Below are 20,915 nucleotides of genomic sequence, written 5' to 3'. Positions count from 1 at the left end.
TGATGGTTCAGAGAGGCCAATAGCCTTTGCATCGCGCTCGCTAACCTCAGCCGAGCATAACTACGCCCAGATTGACAGGGAGGCCCTCAGCCTGGTGTGGGGGGTGAAGAAGTTCAATCACTATCTGCACGGGCAGAAATTGACCCTACTGACTGATCATCAGCCCCTGGTCTCCATTTTTAACCCAAAGAAGGGCGTTCCAGTGATGATGGCGCAACGGCTGCAAAGATTGGCACTTTTTCTAGGGGCACATCAGTACAACATAGAGTACAAGGGTACGAAACAGCATGGAAATGCTGATGGGCTGTCGCGCCTACCGTTGCCTACGGTAGAAGAAACACCGGCAGTGGACCCTGTTGAGATATTCCATGCGACCATAGTCGAATGTTTGCCTGTTACAAACTCGAGTATAGAGAAGGGAACCCGAAATGACCCGACACTCTCTCGGGTCTACGATTTGACGGTGAAGGGATGGCCAGCATATGGCGACTCACTGTTGCCAGCATTCTCGCTAAGGTGAGAACAGCTGTCAGTGTGCCGGGGAACCTTGATGTGTGGATCCCGAGTGGTAATTCCACCTAAGTTGAGAGATAGAGTGCTCAATGAGCTTCATGAGGGTCATCTGGGAGGGGTAAAAATGAAGAGCCTAGCCAGGGCGTTTGTGTGGTGGCCGGGAATCGATAAAGAAATCGAGGATATGACCAAGAGATGCACAGGATGCCAGAAGGTCCAAAACGCTCCACCACAGGCCCCGCTACATCCATGGGAGTGGCCCTCATCTCCATGGCAACGGGTACACATTGATTTTGCTGGTCCATTTATGGACTCAATGGCCTAGAAATTGGGTTCTGGTCTTGCCAGGGCTGTAGCGCCAGAAAGTTTGCGCCAGCGGTAATGCGGCAGCGCGCGACGAAAATTCGGGTGCGCCGGGCCCAGACGGCGGCGGGCGCTAAAACCCTCCTTTAGCGCCTCAAAACGGGCGTGAACTTGGGTTTCCCGGCGCTAATCCCCCGCTGCGGCACCCGATGCGGTGCGGCAGGCGGGGGAACTGCAGGCCTCCTCCTCCTGTTAAGGAGGAGCTGCCTGCAGCCGACAACTGTCCGGCGGATTGACCCGACATCTGAGCCCGGCACCTCGGGGAAGTGCCGGGCTCGCATGAGACACTGATCAGGGCCGCGGGGGGGGAATGCAGGAGTCCGGGAAGGGAGGTGCGGGCAGGCGGCCGCCGGGAACGCGGCCGGCCGCCGCTCCACCTTTATGCGCCGGCGCACACTGGGGGAAGACTCTGTTGCCAGAGTCTGAGTTGCGCCTGCCACGGGCGAGGCGGGCGCAACTGAATTTCGGCCTGGGGCCGGGTTACCACGGCAACCGGGACGCTGCGCACACCGATGACGTCATCGGTGCCGGCGCAGCGCTACCGGTGCAACGCCGATTTAGGGCCCCAGGGAATTTCTCAACTGGCCATAACTCCGGCGCTAGGCCCTCTAGCGCCTCAAATGCGGCGCTAGGCCTACCAAATTTCTAGGCCAATGTTTCTAATCGCTGTGGACGCCCATTCAAAATGGCCAGAGGTCATTAAAATGTCCTCTACCACCACGGAGAAAACTATTGCAGTCCTAAGGACCATCTTCGCCAGGAATGGGTTGCCAGAACAGATTTGCACCGACAATGGGCCACAGTTTGTGTCTGAGGATTTCCGGAGGTTCTTGAAGAATAATGGGGTGAAACATTACACACCTGCCCCATATCATCCAGCCACAAATGGATTGGCTGAGAGGTTTGTTCAGACCTTTAAAAAGGCCATAAAGGCAATGTATAATGACGACATACCACTACAACACAAGGTGGATAGTTTCTTGTTTGCTTACCTGAATGCGACACATGCAGTAACCAACCAAGCTCCAGCCGTACTGTTCTTCAACCGAAGGCTAAGGTGTTGCCTGGATTTGCTCAAACCAAACATAAGACAAGATGTTGAGGATAAGCAATTCCAGCACATAAATGAGAAGCCAACCCGGAGCTTCAAGGTAGGGCAACCAGTCTTGGCCCGCGACTACCGAACAGAAAAATGGCAGCCAGGAACGATATGCACACAGCAGGGACCACTAATGTACACAGTGGACATTGGAGAGAGCATTGTGAGGCGCCATGCTGACCAGATTCTAGAGTCACAAGAACAAGCCAAACCCGTGCCACGAGAAGGTGCACCTGGTAATCAACCTGAAGTACAGATTGCGTCTACCTCAGAAGCAGTGGTATTGGAAGCTGACGAACCAACCAGTGACCATGAACTCGAGAAAGGTGCTATCCAGTCAGGATCAGGAAGCCTCCTCAAAGACTGAACTTATAAATGATTATTTCAGTTGATGTATATAATATCCAGAAAGTTGTAATTAGTTATTATTTAGTTGTTAAATGAATGTTATGTACTGTTTATCTAAAAGGGGAGGAATTGTTGTGTATGTACCTTTAAGGGAAGAACTGGTTTTAGACTGCAGTACCGGCAGTGACCACCCCTGTATAAAAGGCCCTAGCAGGCTTCTGTATTTCAGTCTGACATTGCCCTCCTGTTGAGACCTCATTCTCATCATTGCTGGCTGTGCAGCTGCCTCAGTCAGCAGGATGAGAAGGAGCAGCCAAACCAGGAGAGTGGAGAGTGGAAAGTGGTGGTCTCCTGACCAGGAAGAGAAGGATATCGATAGGTCACCACCACCACCTCCACCATCATCATAACAACTGAGGTGCCTGGAGAGAGAGGACAGAGGAGGAGAAGGAGAAAGGAGGCCAGCAACATCATCAACCAGGGGAGAGGCCTTTCCATTACTGCCTCCCCAAATTGGCCTCCACTTCAGGAGAGGGAGAGAGAGGAGAGAAACAACCAACAACCACCAACTGTTTGGAAGGAGGGAAGAACAACATCATCTTTCAGAGCATCTACAGGTGAGTGTTATTTGGTGCACTCTCCCAAAGACTTTGTATTTTAGGTGGGGGGAGAAAAGAAGAAAAAAGGGCCGGATCATCAAGGGGTGTGTGTGTGTGTGTGTGTGTGGCTCTTGTAAAACACTAGGCCACACACACCACTAATAAACACCCCTTCCTATTGCCTGGCCTGGGATAGCTGGAGCTGCCTAGGTGAACAGCCCAATTAATACATCATTAAGACCTGGTGCAGGACTGAGTCTGGGCATCTCCAGCTTTCCCAGGCGAAGACATCTTCTCCCCCTGCCAGAAGGCCACCCTCAAAGACTTTAATTTTTCCATCAGAGAGTGCACCCCTGCCAACACCCACCCACCCACCATCCTGAGTGGCAACCCTGCCCTTCTGGCCTCCCTCCTTCCCAACCTCCCCCCTCTCTGTCTCTCGTTGTCTCTCTCTCTCTGCCTTTCTCTCAAAAGGCACCTCATCTATCATTATTTTAATTACCTATTGAGCAGAGGGGAGAAGGCCCCTCTCCCAATTCTAATCAATAAGGGGAGAGGTGTGCCTTCAATTTAAACAGCTCCCTCTGCTCAATAGAGGACCAAAAAATACCTGAGGCCACAAGTAACACCTTCAGGCCTGTGACTTGGGGTGAGTGTAGCCCTTTTTAGAAAACACCCCAGAATGGCGACTGCATCTTCGCCGGTGGCGGGGCCAGCCAGGACTTATGCGGGAGTGGCCGCCACAGCCACAGCTGCTCCCGCTGCTTCTGCTGCCCCGTCACCATTCAGATTGATAACAAAAAAGCTTGGGGTGAAGAGCTGCACTCACCCCACTATGACCATTGAGGCCTGCGTTAAAGCCATGGCTGGGGTTGTCGGCCCCTCAGCCATCGTCGCGGCCTCAAAAATGTATGGGAAGGCTGTGTTCTTCCTGGGGTTGGAGTGGGCGGTGTCCCTGGCCGTCGCCAAGGGGCCCGCCGTGGGCGGGACCTTCCTGCCAGTGGATCCTCTCGAGGCCGCCGCGCAGAGGATCGTCATTTCTAATGTCCCGCCCTATGTTCCTGGTGGGCTCCTCCTTCCCCATTTACGCCAACTTGGGGAGGTGAGGTCGGGGATCACACCCATCCAGCTCGGCTTCTGGGATGCCAGCCTTCGCCACGTCTTCTCCTTCCGGCGCCAGCTGTTTATCCAGCTGGCGCGGGAGGAGGACACCGACGGGGTGTTCGTCATCCTCCACGAGGGGACCGCCTATCGCGTCTTATGGACGTCGGACGGTGTGCGGTGCCACGCCTGCAAGGAGGTGCGGTACATTCGGAAAAACTGCCCTGCCTCCAAGGCCGCCAGATGATCTAGTGCGGCTGAGGCTGGCGCCGCCACCGCTTCTCCCCCCGGATCTGCCCGCGCATTGGGAACCGCTGATGCGCGGTCGACGTTGGAGGCCGATGCCACCAAGGCCTCCGGCAGGGGGGAGGGAGCGCGTCCGGCCGGAAAGAAGGCGCGGAAAAAATCAAAATACCTTAGGCCGGGTCCCCCCGTGGAGGGCCAGCCCTTGCCCCTTAAGCCCCTTACACCCGCGCTCCTCGCGGAGTTAATTGGGGCAGACGTGAGTGGGAGGGGCCTCGTGCCCGAGCCTGTGGCCACAACCACTGTAGCGAAAATGCCAATACCTGCGGCCGGGCTCAGGCCCGAGGAACCCGACAAACCTGCTCCGCCGGAGGGGGCTGAGGAGGAGGCCTCTGCAGACATGGAGGTCTCCCTCGTTCCCTCCGTGCTAAAAAGAAGGCGCGACCCCCTGGAAGAGGAGGAGGACCGGGAGGAGGAAGGTCCCTCTGAGCAGGGGGCGTCGTCGCCCGCCGCGGGTACTGCGCTGCCCCCCCCCCGCTGTCATCACCACCAGCGATTGGCGGGGGTCGCCTGTCCCTCGGGAGGCTGAGGCAGATGTGTCCATCCGGCACGTGCCTCCCGGGGATGGGGATGAGACCCTGCCCGTGGGGGTGGGCGCGGGACAACCCGCGGCAGACATTGATATTTTATCTGTACCATTACCCCTCGCCGGGTCGGGCGGCCTGGGGTCTGGGTCGGGCGAGCTCGAGGAAAATGAGCTCGCCCAATGCAACCCGGACATCTCCCAGGTGCTGCTCGACCTGGTAGAGGTTTTAATTCAAAACACCCCATCCGCTGGGTCGGAGGTTGGTGGCGGGGAGGAGGATGGCCCCCTGGCTGCGTCTCTGGTGCCGGACGTACTGGAGGAGCTGGGAATTGTACTCTCACTGGTTTCTCCGGTCGTTCCGGCGTCTGGGGTGGAGGGGAGCTCTGAACCGCCGCCGTCTTCTGGCCCAGCACTCCTAGAGGAGCCCAGGGAGGAATACTCTGCCGCCGATCCTGGGGGTGGGATCCGGGCGGAGGCGGGGCTGGCTGGTGCGGCCGAGCCGTTCGCTGCACACTGCGCGGCGGACGGGTCAGCCGCTGGTGACGACCCCCTGAAGGAGGATGGGGACTCGGTGATGGGCACGGAGGACGATTCGGACTCCAGCGCCGACGAGGCGATGGATGACCTTGGACCTCGTGCCCCTTGCCGAGTCTCCCCTCATTCCCGTAAGGGAACTCCGGGATTTTATGGCCACGTGCCTGGGTCGGCGCAATAAGTTCCGGCTGGCCCTCGACAGGTGGTCGGAGCTGGCGCTGCTCATCGTGTCCGTCCGCGCCGCCGTTAAGATCATGGGCGCGGACGAGGGCGTGAACCCGCTCGAGCTGCGTCGGCTCAGAACTGTTGTGTATGTACCTTTAAGAGAATAACTGGTCTCAGACTGCAGTACCGGCAGTGACCACCCCTGTATAAAAGGCGCTAACAGCCCTCTGTAGTTTCAGTTTCCCGATTGACTCCATTCAGTAAAGACTTGTTTAAATCAACTCCTGCTGTCCGTGTCTCAATTATACACGGACATAATACTGGCGACGAGCAGAGACGAACTTACCTACAGTCTGCACCACCTCCTGGGATCCATTCCTGAAGCGAAGTGAGCAGAGGTCGAGGCCAGAAGGAAGAAAGAAGCAGTAGAAATGGGCGTCGACCATGGGCATCCGCCCCTGAGTCAGCGGAGTTGAAGATTGCTGGAGAAGCTGCCGAAAGCGGGGCCTGGTTCCTGTCGACGGTGCTTCAGCTAATCGGGCTGGTGGCAGGTAGTACACTGATCCTTCCTGGGCTGCGGCGGTCGCGAACTCGAGCGGGTGGCTTACAACGGGGCTGAGCAGCGTTGTCGGGAAGAGAGAGAGGGTGGAGCACACAGGGCGCGGCCGGTGCTACGAAGTCGGGCTGCGTACAGACCCGAGAAGAGGGAGGCAAAAGTCCCACAGGGTTGTTCCACGACGGGAAAATAATATAAAAAGCAATATTAAACGCGCAGGAAACCGCGAGGAGCTGCAGGTTGCAACGGAAACTGCGGAAAGCAACGCAACAAGAGCGGGGAAGAAGGCAAAGCGCGGGAGGCGCCATCTTAATCAGCGGGGAAGAAGGCAAAGCGCGGGAGGTGCCACTTTGTTAAATCGGGGAAGAAGGCAAAGCGCGGGAGGCGCCATTTTAGATTTTCAAGATGCCGAAGACTGGCTGTATCACTGCCTTTGATAATACAATAGAGGACTGGGCCACGTATGTGGAAAGAGTCAAGGTATATTGCGAGGCAAACGAAATAGCCGATGAGAAAAAGGCATCGGTATTGCTAAACTTAATGGGCGCTAGAACGTACGGCCTATTGCGGGACCTGATTACTCCAGCCAAACCGAAGGCGAAGAGTTTTAACGAAATTGTTGCTGTCCTACAGGAACACCTAAACCCTGCACTGCTGCTGATAGCAGAAAGATTTAAATTCCACAGGAGAACTCAGCATAAAGATGAGAGCAATGCTGAGTACCTTACGGAACTACGCAAGCTATCAAAGCACTGCCAGTTCGAAGCAGGACATGGAGGATACCCTACGGGACAAATTTGTCTGTGGACTCCTGAGTGAAGGAACACAGAAGAAGTTACTCTCAGAGAAAGAGCTGACGCTAGATAAGGCTTTCAGCGTGGCAGTATCGTACGAAGCAGCAGCAAGGGGAGCTGCAGAAATACAACAAAAGCCACAGGAATACGGCACCCACGAAATGACACGGGGATTTGCAAAATGTTATCGCTGCGGCAGAACAAACCATGACCAGAAGGGCTGCTGGTCCGAGGACAAAATATGCAGGCAATGCGGAAAGATGGGACACATTGCACGAGTTTGCAGTCCTGGGAAGAAGACCAGCGACAACAAAAAGGCTACTAAGGAACCGTACAAGAAAGTACAAAAGATGACGGACAGTAGTTCCGAAGACCAGATGAGCGATAGTGAATCCGGGAACAAGAGACTAAGCTGTCTCAAACTTCACAATGTAATCGCAGAAGAGGATCACCGAACCATTTGGGTCACCCTCACGATAGCAGGGTCCCAAGTTAAAATGGAATTGGATACAGGATCAGCGCTAACTGTCATGAATCGACGAGACTACGAGCGGCTATTCTCACACATACCCTTGAGAGAGACATCCATCGTCTTGACGACGTATACAGGGCAAAAAGTATACCCTAGAGGAAAAATAAGGGTGCCTGTCGAATACAACGGCAAGAAAATACGGAAATTGTATCTCTACATACTGCAAAATGGTGGACCACCGTTATTGGGACGTGAATGGATCAGGAAGATAAGCTTAGATTGGCACTCCATTCATGCAATGACGGCGGACGGTAAAAAAGATGAAGACGTCACTCCTGGACGATTGTCAACAATCTTAGCTAACGCCAAAGAGGTATTTCAAGAAGAACTGAGCACTCTTAAAGGCGTAACCGCCTCAATAAAAATAGAAGAGAATGCAATTCCCAAGTTTATCAAAGCAAGACCGGTACCATATGCAATTCGCCCAGCCGTCGAGGCAGGGCTGGAGAATCTGGAGAAGGCAGGCGTGTTGTCTAAGGTAGACTGGAGCGAGTGGGTGACACCCATCGTTCCTGTCATGAAGAAAACGTTAAGCAATAATTCTGAGGAGCCAACAAAGGTTCGCATCTGTGGGGACTTCAAGGTGACGGTGAACCCAGTCCTTCACACAGTACAATATCCTCTTCCAAGGATAGAAGACATCTTCGCCTCACTATCTGGAGGGAAGCATTTTACAAAAATTGACCTAGCACAAGCATATTTGCAGATGGAGGTTGAAGAATCCTCTCGGAAGTATCTCACGATAAACACTCACAAAGGTCTTTACCAGTATCATCGATTGGTATTCGGAGTAGCATCGGCTCCGGTGATATGGCAAAGAGCGATGGAACAAGTCCTGCAAGGGATTCCGGGGATTCAGTGTTACTTGGACGACATCCTAGTGACAGGTGAAGATGACAGTGAACAACTTAACAACCTAGAACAGGTGCTCACTAGACTACGGGAACATGGGCAACGAGCCAACCGCCCCAAGTGCGAGTTTTTTAAGAAACAGATATCATATTGTGGCCACGTGATTGATGAAGAGGGGTTACATAAGTCCCCTGAAAAAATTGAAGCAGTTGTTAAGGCCCCAGCGCCTGAAAATGTGTCGCAACTGAGGTCATTCCTTGGATTGTTGAATTACTACCATAAGTTTTTACCGAATTTGTCCACAATTCTGCACCCACTGAATGCCCTACTACGAACGGGAGTAGCATGGAAATGGAGCAATGACTGTAAGCGGGCCTTTCGGAAGAGTAAGGACTTAATCACTTCAAGAGAAGTATTGGCTCACTACAACCCAGCACTGCCGATCAGACTGGCGTGTGATGCGTCTCCCTACGGCATTGGGGTGGTACTGTCACATAAATTCCTTGATGGTTTAGAGAGGCCGATAGCTTTTGCGTCACGCTCGTTAACTTCTGCCGAGCGTAACTACGCCCAGATTGACAGAGAGGCCCTCAGCCTAGTGTGGGGGGTGAAGAAGTTCAATCACTACCTGCACGGTCAAAAATTTACTCTTCTAACTGATCATCAACCTCTTGTCTCCATTTTCAACCCTCAGAAGGGCGTACCGATAACGACAGCGCAACGGCTGCAGAGGTGGTCCCTTTTCCTAGGGGCACACCAATATGACATCGAGTACAAAGGAACTAAACAGCATGGGAATGCTGATGGATTGTCGCGCCTACCGTTGCCGATGGTGGAAGAAGACCTTGCAGTGGATCCAATGGAGATATTCCACTCGACCATAGTCGAATGTCTCCCTGTGACGAATGCAAACATAGAAAAGGAAACACGAAATGACCCGACACTATACCGGGTCTATGATTTAACGGTGAAGGGATGGCCAGCACATGGCAAACCACTGCTGCCAGCATTCTCGCCGAGAAGAGAACAGCTGTCAGTGTGCAGAGGAACCTTGATGTGTGGATCCAGAGTAGTAATTCCACCTAAGTTGACGGATAGAGTGCTCAATGAGCTTCATGAGGGTCATCTGGGTGGGGTAAAAATGAAGAACTTAGCCAGAGCATTTGTGTGGTGGTCGGGAATCGATAGAGAAACTGAAGAGAGGACCAAGAGCTGTGCAGGATGCCAGAAGGTCCAAAACGCCCCACCACAAGCTCCTCTACATCCATGGGAGTGGCCCTCATCTCCATGGCAAAGGGTGCACATTGATTTTGCTGGTCCCTTCATGGACTCGATGTTTTTAATTGCGGTGGATGCACATTCAAAGTGGCCAGAGGTAATAAAAATGTCCTCAACCACCACAGAAAAAACTATCACAGTTTTACGAACCATATTCGCCAGGAATGGGCTGCCTGAACAGATTTGCTCTGACAATGGACTACAGTTTGTGTCTGAAGAGTTCCGGAGGTTCTTAAAGAACAATGGTGTTAAGCATTACACATCTGCCCCATATCATCCAGCCACTAATGAATTGGCCGAGAGGTTTGTTCAAACATTCAAGAAGGCTATCAAGGCAATGTGTAATGAAGATATACCCCTACAACACAAGGTGGACAACTTCTTGTTTGCCTACCGGAATGCGACACATGCGGTTACCAACCAGACTCCTGCCATGATGTTCTTCAATCGAAGACTATAATGACGCTTGGATCTGGTTAAGCCGAACATCAGAAGAGATGTGGAGAACAGGCAGTTTCAGAATATGAATGAAAGACCGACCAGGAGTTTTAAGATAGGTCAACCAGTTTTGGCCCGGGACTACCGCACTGAGAAATGGCAGCCAGGAACGATTTGTACACGGCAAGGACCTCTCATGTATACCGTGGACGTTGGAGAGAGCATTGTAAGATGCCATGCTGACCAGATTCTAGAGTCACTGGAAAACGTCAACTCCACACCACGATCTGATACACCTGGCGATGAAACCGACGTACCAATTGCATCTACCGCAGAATCGGTGAAATTGGAAGCAGATGAACCAAACAACGACATTGATCCCGACTCAACCTTGCCAGAAGAACCTGATACCCCAAAGAGGCGTTATCCAGACAGAATCAGGAAGCCTCCTCAAAGACTGAACTTATAATTGCTTAAACTCAACCAATGTATCTAGCAACAGTAATTGTGATTGTAATTAGTTATCATTTAGTTGTTAAATGAATGTTATGTACTGTTTATCTAAAAGGGGAGAAATTGTTGTGTATGTACCTTTAAGAGAATAACTGGTCTCAGACTGCAGAACCGGCAGTGACCACCCCTGTATAAAAGGCGCTAACAGCCCTCTGTAGTTTCAGTTTCCCGATTGACTCCATTCAGTAAAGACTTGTTTAAATCAACTCCTGCTGTCCGTGTCTCAATTATACACGGACATAATAAGAACGTTCCTCACTGGGCTGCTGAGGAGGTGGCGGCTGACCAGCGGCTTCGCTTCCTCCCCCCATTAGGTGTAGGTAGAGGTTGCACTATGCTTCTGACATGAAGATAACCATAGCCAGCCTCAACATCAACGGCAGCAGGGAGGCGCGCCGCAGATTCAATAACTTCTCGGTCCTTCGGGACGGGAAGTATGCGGTGTGCTTCCTGCAAGAAACCCACACCGTTCCGGGAGATGAAGCCATGTGGCTCCTGGAGTGGCAAGGAGGGGTCAGCATGAGTCACCTCTCCAACAATTCCAGCGGGGTGGCTATCTTGCTGGCCCCGCATTTTCAGCCAGAGAGCTTGGGGGTCAAGGAGCACGTGCCGGGCCGCTTGCTACAGGTCACTGTTCGCCTGGGGGGCGTGCCGCTCCATCTAGTGCACGTGTACACCCCTCAGACCGGTGCGCAGCAAGTGCGCTTCTTCGAAGAAGTGTCCGCTCTTTTGGGCTCCGTCGATGTGGGCGAGTGCGTCATCCTCGGGGGGGATTTTAACTGCACCCTCGAGGCGAGGGACCGTTCGGGTCCCCCGCGAAGCCCGGCGGCGATGGAGAAATTGAGGGACCTGGTCGGGTCCTTCGACTTGGTGGACGTCTGGCGAAATCTCCACCCCGACTCCAGCGCCTTCACTAGCGTGAGGTCTGGGAGAGGAAGGTCCAGAATCGAACGCCTCTACATTTCCCAGGCGTACGTCTCCTGCCTTCCGGCGGCTTCCATGCGGCTGGTGCCGTGCACGGACCACCACCTGGTGTGGGCGGAGCTCGCTCCGCTGCGCGCGCGGGGGGGGTCCGCGTACTGGCATTTTAACAACCTGCTGCTGGAGGACGCGCGGTTCCGGGATTCGTTTCGTCGGTTCTGGGCCGACTGGAGAAGGAAGCGGGGGGGGCTTCCCCTCCTTGAGGCTATGGCGGGACGTGGGCAAGGCTCACGTCCGTCTCTTCTGTCAGGAATACGCAAAGGGGTCGACCAAGAGGCGGGAGGCCCGGGTCGGGCGGTTGGAGAAGGAGGTGCTCGACCTGGAGTCCCGTCTCGGTCAGGTCGTCGAGGACCCGGCCCTGCGGAAGGTGTATGAAGAGAAGAAGGGTGCGTTGAAGGACCTGCAGCTCGACGGGTCCGGAGGCGCGTACGTGAGGTCGCGGATCCAGCTCCTGCGGGACCTGGACCGCGGCTCCCCCTTCTTCTACTCGCTGGAAAAAAGACGGGGGGTCCGTAAGCAGCTCTTGGGGCTGCTGGCCGATGACGGATCTCTGGTCTTGGATCCGGAGGGAATCAGCACGGAGACCCACGCCTACTACGGGGCTCTGTTCTCTCCGGATCCGTCCAGCGAGGATGCGCGCAGAGTTTTGTGGGAGGACCTGCCGAAGGTCAGCCCGGAGGGCTCCGAAAAATTGGACGCTCCACTAAGCCTGGCGGAGCTGACCGGCGCCCTCCGCCAGCTCTCTAGGGGAAAGTACCCGGGGCTGGACGGGCTGACCGTGGAGTTCCACAGGGCGTTCTGGGACGTCTTGGGGGGCGACTACGTGCGGGACATGGGGGAAAGTTTGGCGACCGGGGAGATGCCCCTCTCTTGGTGCAGGGCGGTCATTGTCCTGCTGCCTAAGAAGGACGATCTCCGCCTCCTTAAGAACTGGCGCACGGTCTCCCTCCTCAGCACGGACTATAAAATCTTTGCCAGGGCCATGTCTGCTCGCCTTGGCACCGTGCTGGCCCACATGATCCACCCCGACCTGTCCTACACGGTCCCGGGCCGGACCATCCACAATAACATCCATCTGGTCCGGGACCTGGTCCACCACTCCCAGAGGGCTGGTCTGTCAGTCGCCTTCCTTTCCCTGGATCAGGAGAAGGCGTTCGACAGGGTGGATCACGAGTATCTCTTCGGGACTCTGCGCGCATTCGGGTTCGGGACGCATTTCGTCGCCCGGATCCGACATCTGTATGCTGCCGCGGAGGGTCTGATTAAAGTTAACGGGTCCTTGACGGCGCCCCTTCGCTTCGGGAGTGGGGTGCGTCAGGGATGCCCCATGTCCGGTCAGTTATACGCCATTTGCGTGGAGCCTTTCCTGCGCCTCTTGCGGAAGAGGTTGACGGGACTGGCTCTGCAAGGGCCGGGTGTGGAGGTGGTCCTCTCGGCTTACGCCGATGACGTGCTCCTCACGGTCACGGATCCCGCTGACTTGCGGAGGATGCAGGAATGCCAGCAGATTTACTCGGACGCATCCTCCGCCAAGATCAACTGGGAGAAATGTTCCGGACTCCTGGTGAGTCAGTGGCGGGTGGACTCCCTGCCGGAGGAGTTCAGGCCTTTCGCCTGGAGCACCACGCAGCTCCTCTATTTGGGAGTCTACCTTAGCCCTGCCGAGGACGCCTGGCCGGCGAACTGGCAAGAGCTGGAGGCCAAAGTCATCGCTCGCCTCGGACGCTGGACAGGACTGCTCTGAGTGTTGTCCTACAGGGGTCAAGCGCTGGTCATAAACCAGCTGGTGGCCGCCATGTTGTGGTACCGGTTGGTCACTTTGATCCCTCCCCCTGCGTTTGTCGCCAAGATGCAGAAGAAGCTCATCGACTTCTTCTGGGACAAAAGGAAGCACTGGGTCTCTGCCGCGGTTCTGAGTCTCCCGCTTAGGGAGGGTGGTCAGGTGCTGGTGTGCCTTCGCACCCAGGCTGCGACTTTCCGTCTTCAGACGCTGCAGAGATACCTGTACGTCGAGAATCCTCCGAGATGGTGTGCGCTGGCGACGTATTTCTTCCGCCAGCTGCACGGCCTCAATTACGACACGCAGCTCCTGTTTGTGAAAGTGGGCTGCAGGCGTGCCGGCCTGCGGGAGCTGCCTGTCTTCTACCAGGAACTGCTATGGGTTTGGAACTACGTCGCTTCCAGGCGGAGCTCTCCCCCGTCAGGAGCGGCGGCTCTCCTTCGGGAGCCGCTGCTCAGGAATCCGCACCTCCACGACCGCGGGTTCGGGTGGCTGGCGGAGGGCAGAGCTGTGCCTGGCAAGGTGACCAGAGTTGGGGACCTGCTCGATGGCAGAGGAGCGGGCTGGATGGCGCCGGAGGAGCTGGCGCGGCGCCTGTCCTGGGCTAACGTCCGGCTCGGAGTCGAAGCCATCGAGTCGGTGAAAGTGGCACTGGGCCCCGAATCCACTAGGTGTATCGAGGCGGCTCAAGCACGTGGGGCGATCCCGTCCGAGCTTACCCCTGTTCGGACGGAATTCCTCATCGGCGCCCGGCCCCGAAACTGCCCTCGGGAACCGGCGCCTCACAACTTGAGCCATCTCGAGGAAATACTCTCCGTGCCTTTTCATTCCGCGCGGAGGGGTTTCCTGTACGGGCTGCTCCTGCACACTCTCCACTTTGTCATCTTTGTCTGCCGTCCGGACACGCCTTGGCATGGTGTCTTGCCGACCGGCGGAGGCGGAGGTGTCCAATGGAGGGCTCTCTATGCGGGAGTCCTCCTTTGTTCCATCGGGGACTTGGCCTGGAGGGTGTTGCATGGAGCGGTCCCGTGCAATATGGTTTTAAGTAGGTTCACGGACTCCCAGGCCGCCTGCATTTTTTGCGGCCTGGAGGAGTCCGCGTTTCACGTTTATGTCGAGTGTGAGAGGTTGCAGCCCCTCTTTCACTACTTGAAGGGGCTGCTCCTCGATTTTTGGTTGCACTTCAGTCCCACGCTCTTGATCTACGGTCACCCGGTGCGGAGGGGAGCAGGCAGGTTGGAGGACCTCCTTGTAGGCCTGCTCCTGGGCCTGGCTAAAAGAGCCATCAATTGGTCCAGGCAGCGGGCGGTCGAGGAGGTCGTCCGGCCGGATTGCCTGCCTCTCTTCCGCGGCCATGTTCGCGCCCGGGTGGCCCTGGAGATGGAGCACGCGGTGTCCGCCGGCACGCTTGAGTATTTCCGCGACCGGTGGGCGCCGCGGGGACTGGAGTGCATCATCAACCCGGAAAACCAAATTTTAATTTGATTTGTTAAGTTTTAGTTGAACTTTTGTTAATTTACAGTCCAATTTGTTTTGGGGTTTTTTTGGGTCCAAACAAAAGAGTGCCCTCCTGTTCAGTAAAGTACCTGTTAAACTGTTCTCCCGAAGTCCGTGTATTATTGAGGCGCGGACTTTACAAAAATGAAGATCATTCAGCCCATTGAACCCATTCTTCCTGTAGACCATGTATAGATGGCTCTATTGTGTAATCCACTTAGTTATTATATGTCCTAAATTATGTTTCCCCTGGTTTCAAATATAATTGAGAAAATATCCAGAACACTTGTAACCTATATTATGCCCAGACCGGCAATGCCTCGATTTAAAAATTCTCATTGTTGCTTTCAAATCTCTTCATGGCCTTGCTCCTCTCCATCTCTGTAAACTTCTCCAGCCCTGTAACCCTCCGAGATCTCTGCGCTCCTCCAATTCGGGCCTCTTGCGCATCCCAGATTTTCATCGCTCCATCACTGAAGGCCGTGCCTTCAGCTGGCTCGGCCCTAAGCTCTGGAATTCTTTCCCCAAACCTCTCTGCCTCTCTATCTATCTCTCCGCATTAAGAGGCTCCTTGAAACCTCCCTCTTTGACCAAGCTTTTGCTCACCAGTCCAAATATCTCCTTATGTGACTCGGTGTCAAATTTTGTTTGATAACGCTCCTGTTATGTGCCATGGGACATTTTACTACTTTAAAGGTGCTACATCAATGCAGGTTGTTGTTATTTATCTGTGACCAGTTGCAGAGCCTAGTATAGGACTCCCATCATTCAGCAGTTCAGGAACTATTGCCTTCCTAGAATATTTGACACATAGAAACACAAACACATCCGTTTATCTAATCCTAATGGATTATATTGTTTTATATTAAACAAGGATATAATTCTTATTACTAATTTTTGGAATCAGGTGCCACATTCACATTATATTACATGTATGAAACCTGGAATTGGTTGCAGCAATTTGCTTATCTTACCTGCAACCTTGCTCCTTCTTAGACACAGCACCACTGTCAGGGTAATGATGAGGAGAAGAGCCAGACTCCCGAAAATAACAACAATGGTGTAATCACCTGTCAGACGAATAAGCATAGATTTCACATTTAGTTTATAGATTAATTTTTTTTTAAATTAAGCTTCCCTAATGACCCAGTAGATAGCCCTACTGTCTGATTTACCATTAAGTCATACAGGCCAGAAGGTCCTCGGTTTAATTCCTAATCCAAGTTAACTGACCTCACTCAGGAACATTGGATGCTGCAACTGTCCCTTCAGTTAGGGACAGGGAAAAAAAATAATCACACAGCATTCTACTTCCTGGTTCCAATCCGAGGATTCCTTCTGGAGAGGAGATGTGTGCAGATGACTGGTAAGTAAAGGATCCGATTCAGCTGTGATGCTTCTCGCTGTACAATAGGCGAATGATCCTCATTATCTCGGCCTGTACTTGAATACTTGAATAATGGCTATTTGAATGAGAACTACACTCAATGAGGTAGTTTGCGATAGTGTAAAACGGATGGAAATAAAAATAGAGAAAGATGTAAAATGGGCTGTCGACTCACTGTTACATGTTTTACACTATCACACAAAGTCAAGATCGGCACCAACATGGGAGGGGAAGAGGAAAGAGGAGAAAACTGGCAGAACATTAGGAAAGAAAATGTGTATAATATCATCCTGGCCATAATATTTAGCAAAAATTAATCCATGACAATGCTTCTTCAGGAATGTCACCACAATGCATATTACAGCAGCAAGTCACTACCATGGAATGAGTCTCAGTCCAGGTTTCAGAAGGAGGTAGGAAAAGTGTGGATGGGCATTCCCCTGGGAGGATGAAAAGATAAAGCGGCCACAACTCACCTCATGCACCTCCCTGTGGCAGGTTGGAGGGTACCTTTGACAGAGACCTGGAAAGAGGCTGTCTGTCCACACTGTCTCGGGTAGGACATGGTGCAAAAGGTGGTATAACAAAAGTAAAAATGTTCCCAAACATTTAAGGGGTGATTTGACTGGAATTAGTAACAAAATAGCACCTGAAATTTAGGCAGTGTGCACAGAAACAATGGATGCAAATCCGGTGATATTGTTTTGCACCTGATTAGCACTGTATCTTAAATTTACTGTATGGATTTTGAGATAGTTGGCCCTGAAGTTAGTTGCCCAATATAAATTGCATGTAACTGAGTGTCAGAGTCCTGTGCACTCAGAATCCCCAGTCTGTTGCTGGGTGCAATTCAGAGGCAAATTTACTCCAAAACAAGAAACCTGGAGCAGTAGCTTCCAGAGCAATAAAGTTAAAATTATTAGGGTGAATAGCGAGCTATTTCTGCTCCCTTCGCCGTCCCATTTCACATGGATCTGGGGCAGTAAATTGGCTAGACAGCCTGCACAGTGCACCTGGGCGGTCTGCACAGAGCGGGATTAAACGGAGTGGACGTGAACAGAGGGCTTTGGTTGGGAATTTGGAAAGAGTGGGAATTCGGAGAAGAGAGGGAAGGAGTTGTTGCTTTTCGCCTACACTACTTGTAGTGCTTTGTGTTGCAGGTAGATATTTAATTTCAGTACCCTTAACTTAATCTAGATCATGTAAGTAGTCAGGAAACTACACTGTAAACTAAGTTTCCTAATTACATATTTATTTAAATTTAATTAAATAAATCAAGGTCACATAGGCATTGCAGAGCAGGCGATGTGCCGCAACTGCAGCATTTGGGAGTTTGTGGAGAGCATTGTGATCCCGGACAACCACGTTTGCAGTAAGTGCCTGAATCTTGAGGAACCTCAGCTCAGAGTTTTTGAGCTGGAGCCTGAGGTGTGGACATTGGGGAGAGTTACCTGGACTCTTTGATCCAGGAGGCTGTCACACCCTTTAGGTTAGGTAGTGGTACAGGTCTGGTCAGTGGCCAGGGATAGGAGGGTGTGACTGCAACTCAGGCTGTTAAGGGGAACCCAGGTGCAGTGCTGGAGGAGCCTCAGCCTTTGCCCTTGTCCAACAGGTATGAGGTTCTTGCTGCCAGTGTGGATGAGGGAAAAGCCTATAGGATGGATGAGCAGGCTGACCATGGCACCATGGTGCAGGAGGCCATTCAAGTTGGGGAAGTGAAAGGGAATGTAGTTGTGGTAATGGACAGTATAGTCAGGGGGATAGATACTGTTCTCTGCAGCCGCGACCGAGAGTTACGAAGGTTGTGTTGCCTGCCTGGTGCCAGGGTTTAAGACATCTCCTCATTGCTGGAGAAGAACTTGGAGTGGGAGGGGGATGATCCAGTTGTCTTGGTCCACATAGGAACCAAAGATATAGATAATATTAGGAATGAGGTTCTGCTAAGGGACTTTGCAGAAAGCGTTAGCGATGCCCTGCCTTGGCGCTAGTTGCTTTGTGCCCCATTAGCACGGTGCTAACAGGAGGCACAAATGAACTGAATTTTTCCCCCTAGAGGTTTAATTGCATGGCTCAAAGAGTGGTGTGGGAGGAAGGGGTTTCGGTTCATGGGGCACTGGCACCAGTACTGGGGAAAGAGGGAGCTGTTCCGTTGGGATGGGCTCCACTTGAACCGGGCAGGGACCAGTGTCCTGGCGAACCGAATAACTAGGACAGTAGGCAGGGCTTTAAACTAATGAAGGGGGGGCGGGGCGGGAGGATTCAGGAAAGAGTAAATTTTAAAGCAGCGAGAGAAGTATCAAGGTTCTAGAGCAGAGTAGAGATTTGGGTAAAAATAAGCAGAGTGGGTCAGGAAGGGCAGAGAGAGTAACAAAGGTAATAAAGCATCAGTGACGAAGGTGACATCAGGGGAGAAGAGAAATAAGTCAAATCTAAAGGCATTATATCTGAATGCGCGAAGCATTCGCAACAAAACAAATGAATTAATAGCGCAGATAGAACAGGTTTGATCTAATAGCCATAACAGAGACGTGGTTGCAAAGTGGCCAAGGTTGGGAACTAAATATTCCAGGATACATAACTTTTAGAAGGAATAGGCAAAATGGAAAATGAGGCGGGGTAGTCCTGATAATAAAGGATGGGACAAAGACAGTAGAGAGAAAGAATCTTAGCTCTGAAAATCAAGAAGTAGAATCAGTGTGGGTGGAGCTAAGAAACAGGAAGGGGCAGAAAACATTGGTGGGAGTTGTTTATAGGCCCCCAAACAGTAGTTGTAATGTAGGGCAGAGTATAAATCAGGAAATTAGAGGTGCATGTAACAAGGGTAATACAGTAATCATGGGGGTCTTTAATCTACATATAGACTGGGCAAACCAAATTTGCTGTGAAAGTGTGGAGGGCGAATTCATGGAACGTACGCAAGACAGTTTTCTAGATCAGTATGTTGATGAACCAACTAGGGAACAGACTATTTTAATTCTAGTATTGTGTAGCAAGAAAGGGTTAATTACTAACCTTGTAGTAAAGAGGCCATTAGAGAAGAGTGACCATAATATGATAGAATTATATATTGAGTTTGAAAGTGACATAGTTAAATCCGAAACTAGGGTCTTAAATCTAAACAAAGCAAATTATGTAGGTATGAGGTGCGAGTTGGCTAAGGTAGATTGGGAAACTACATTAAAAGGTATGACAGTGGATGAGCAATGGCTAGCATTTAATGAATTAATACATAATTTACAACATATATACATTCCTTTAAGACACAAAAACCCCACAGGAAAAGTGGTCCAACCGTGGCTAACAAGAGAAGTTATAGATAGTATTACATCAAAGGAAGAGGCTTATAATGCTGCCAAAAAGTGTAGTAAGCCTCAGGATTGGGAGTATTTTAGAATTCAGCAAAGGAGGGCCAAGAAATTGATACAGAAACGGAATATAGAATATGAGAGTAAACTAGCAGGAGGCATAAAAAGAGATTGTAAAAGCTTCTATAAGTATGGAAAAAGGAAAAGATTAGCGAAAGTAAATGTGGGTCCCTTACAGGCTGAGACAGGAGAAATTATAATGGGGAATAAGGAAATGGCTGAGATATTAAACAAATACTTTGGGGAGGAATGTAACTCAGGAGTCGGGTTTGAGGCGGGACTACAACTTTCAGGGTTGTAGTCATACCTCCATCGAGATGCGGCCAGTCCACGCGATTTTAACTTGATTGACCTTGTTGAGCCCGCCCAGCAGGCTCAGCAGGCCAATTAAGGGCAACCCGGCAACAGGTGACGTCACAGACTGAAATTTCATCTGTCAAGAGGTTCTGACAGATGAAATATCAGTGTTTCACAGCTGTTTGAAGCTGTCAAACACTGACAGTCTTACTTCTAACCTGAGTCCATCTCCACAGACTCAGTTAGAAATCTCTCCTGCACAGAAAGTTGCAGGCTGTCACTTTTGACAGTTCGCAGCCATTCTGCTTTCTGTACCGGTGAGATGAGGGACTCACGGGACCTAAAGGAAGGAAGGCTGAAAAGGTAAGAAAAGGTAATTTACACTTCTTTAATCACTTTAGACACATCAAACATAGAAGATAGGTTCAGGAGTAGGCCATTCGGCCCCTCGAGCCTGCTCCGCCATTCAATGCGATCATGGCTGATCATCCAAATTCTGTACCCTGTCCCTGCTTTCTCCCCATATCCCTTGATCCCTTTAGCCTTAAGAAATATATCCAACTCCTTCTTGAATATATTTAATGAATTGGCCTCTACTGCCTTCTGTGGTAGAGAATTACACAGGTTTACCACTATCTGGGTGAAGAAATTCCTCCTCATCTCAGTCCTAAGTGGCTTACCCCTTATCCTTAGAATGTGGCCCCTGGTTCTGTACTCCCCGACCAACGGGAACATCCTTCCTGCATCTAGTTTGTCTAGTCCTGTTAGAATTTTATAAGTTTAAATGAGATCCCCTCTCATTCTTCTAAACTCCCGCGAGTACAAGCCCAATCGACACAATCTCTCCTCATACGTCATTCCTGCCATCCCAGGCATCAGCCTGGTGAATCTTCGCTGCACTCCTTCCATGGCAAGAACATCCTTCCTCAGGAACGGTGACCAAAACTGCACTCAATACTCAAGGTGTGGTCTCACCAACGCCCTGTACAACTGCAGCAAGACATCTCTGTACCTGTACTCAAACCCTCTCGCTATGAAGGCCAACATACCATTTTCCTTCTTAACCGCCTGCTGTACCTGCATGCTTACCTTCA

General features: G+C 51.8%; 1 protein-coding gene across 4 annotated transcripts in view; it reads right to left on the bottom strand.

Moving 5' to 3' along the window:
• Positions 1-20,915, bottom strand: part of LOC147114232 (uncharacterized) — a 99,435-nt gene that overhangs the window by 17,162 nt on the left and 61,358 nt on the right. For all 4 annotated transcript variants that reach the window (XM_085995908.1, XM_085995910.1, XM_085995907.1 and 1 more), the window contains one exon: positions 15,747-15,842. In XM_085995908.1, the coding sequence (XP_085852034.1) occupies positions 15,747-15,842 (96 nt within the window). The remainder of the gene's footprint in view (positions 1-15,746; positions 15,843-20,915) is intronic.

The sequence above is a fragment of the Somniosus microcephalus genome, chromosome 8, assembly GCF_052327205.1.
Source record: "Somniosus microcephalus isolate GS21.2 chromosome 8, FLI_Smic_1.0, whole genome shotgun sequence".
Classification (NCBI taxonomy): Eukaryota; Metazoa; Chordata; class Chondrichthyes; order Squaliformes; family Somniosidae; genus Somniosus; species Somniosus microcephalus.
The sequence above is the reverse complement of the archived record's forward strand: the minus strand, read 5'-3'. Positions and strand labels throughout refer to the sequence as shown.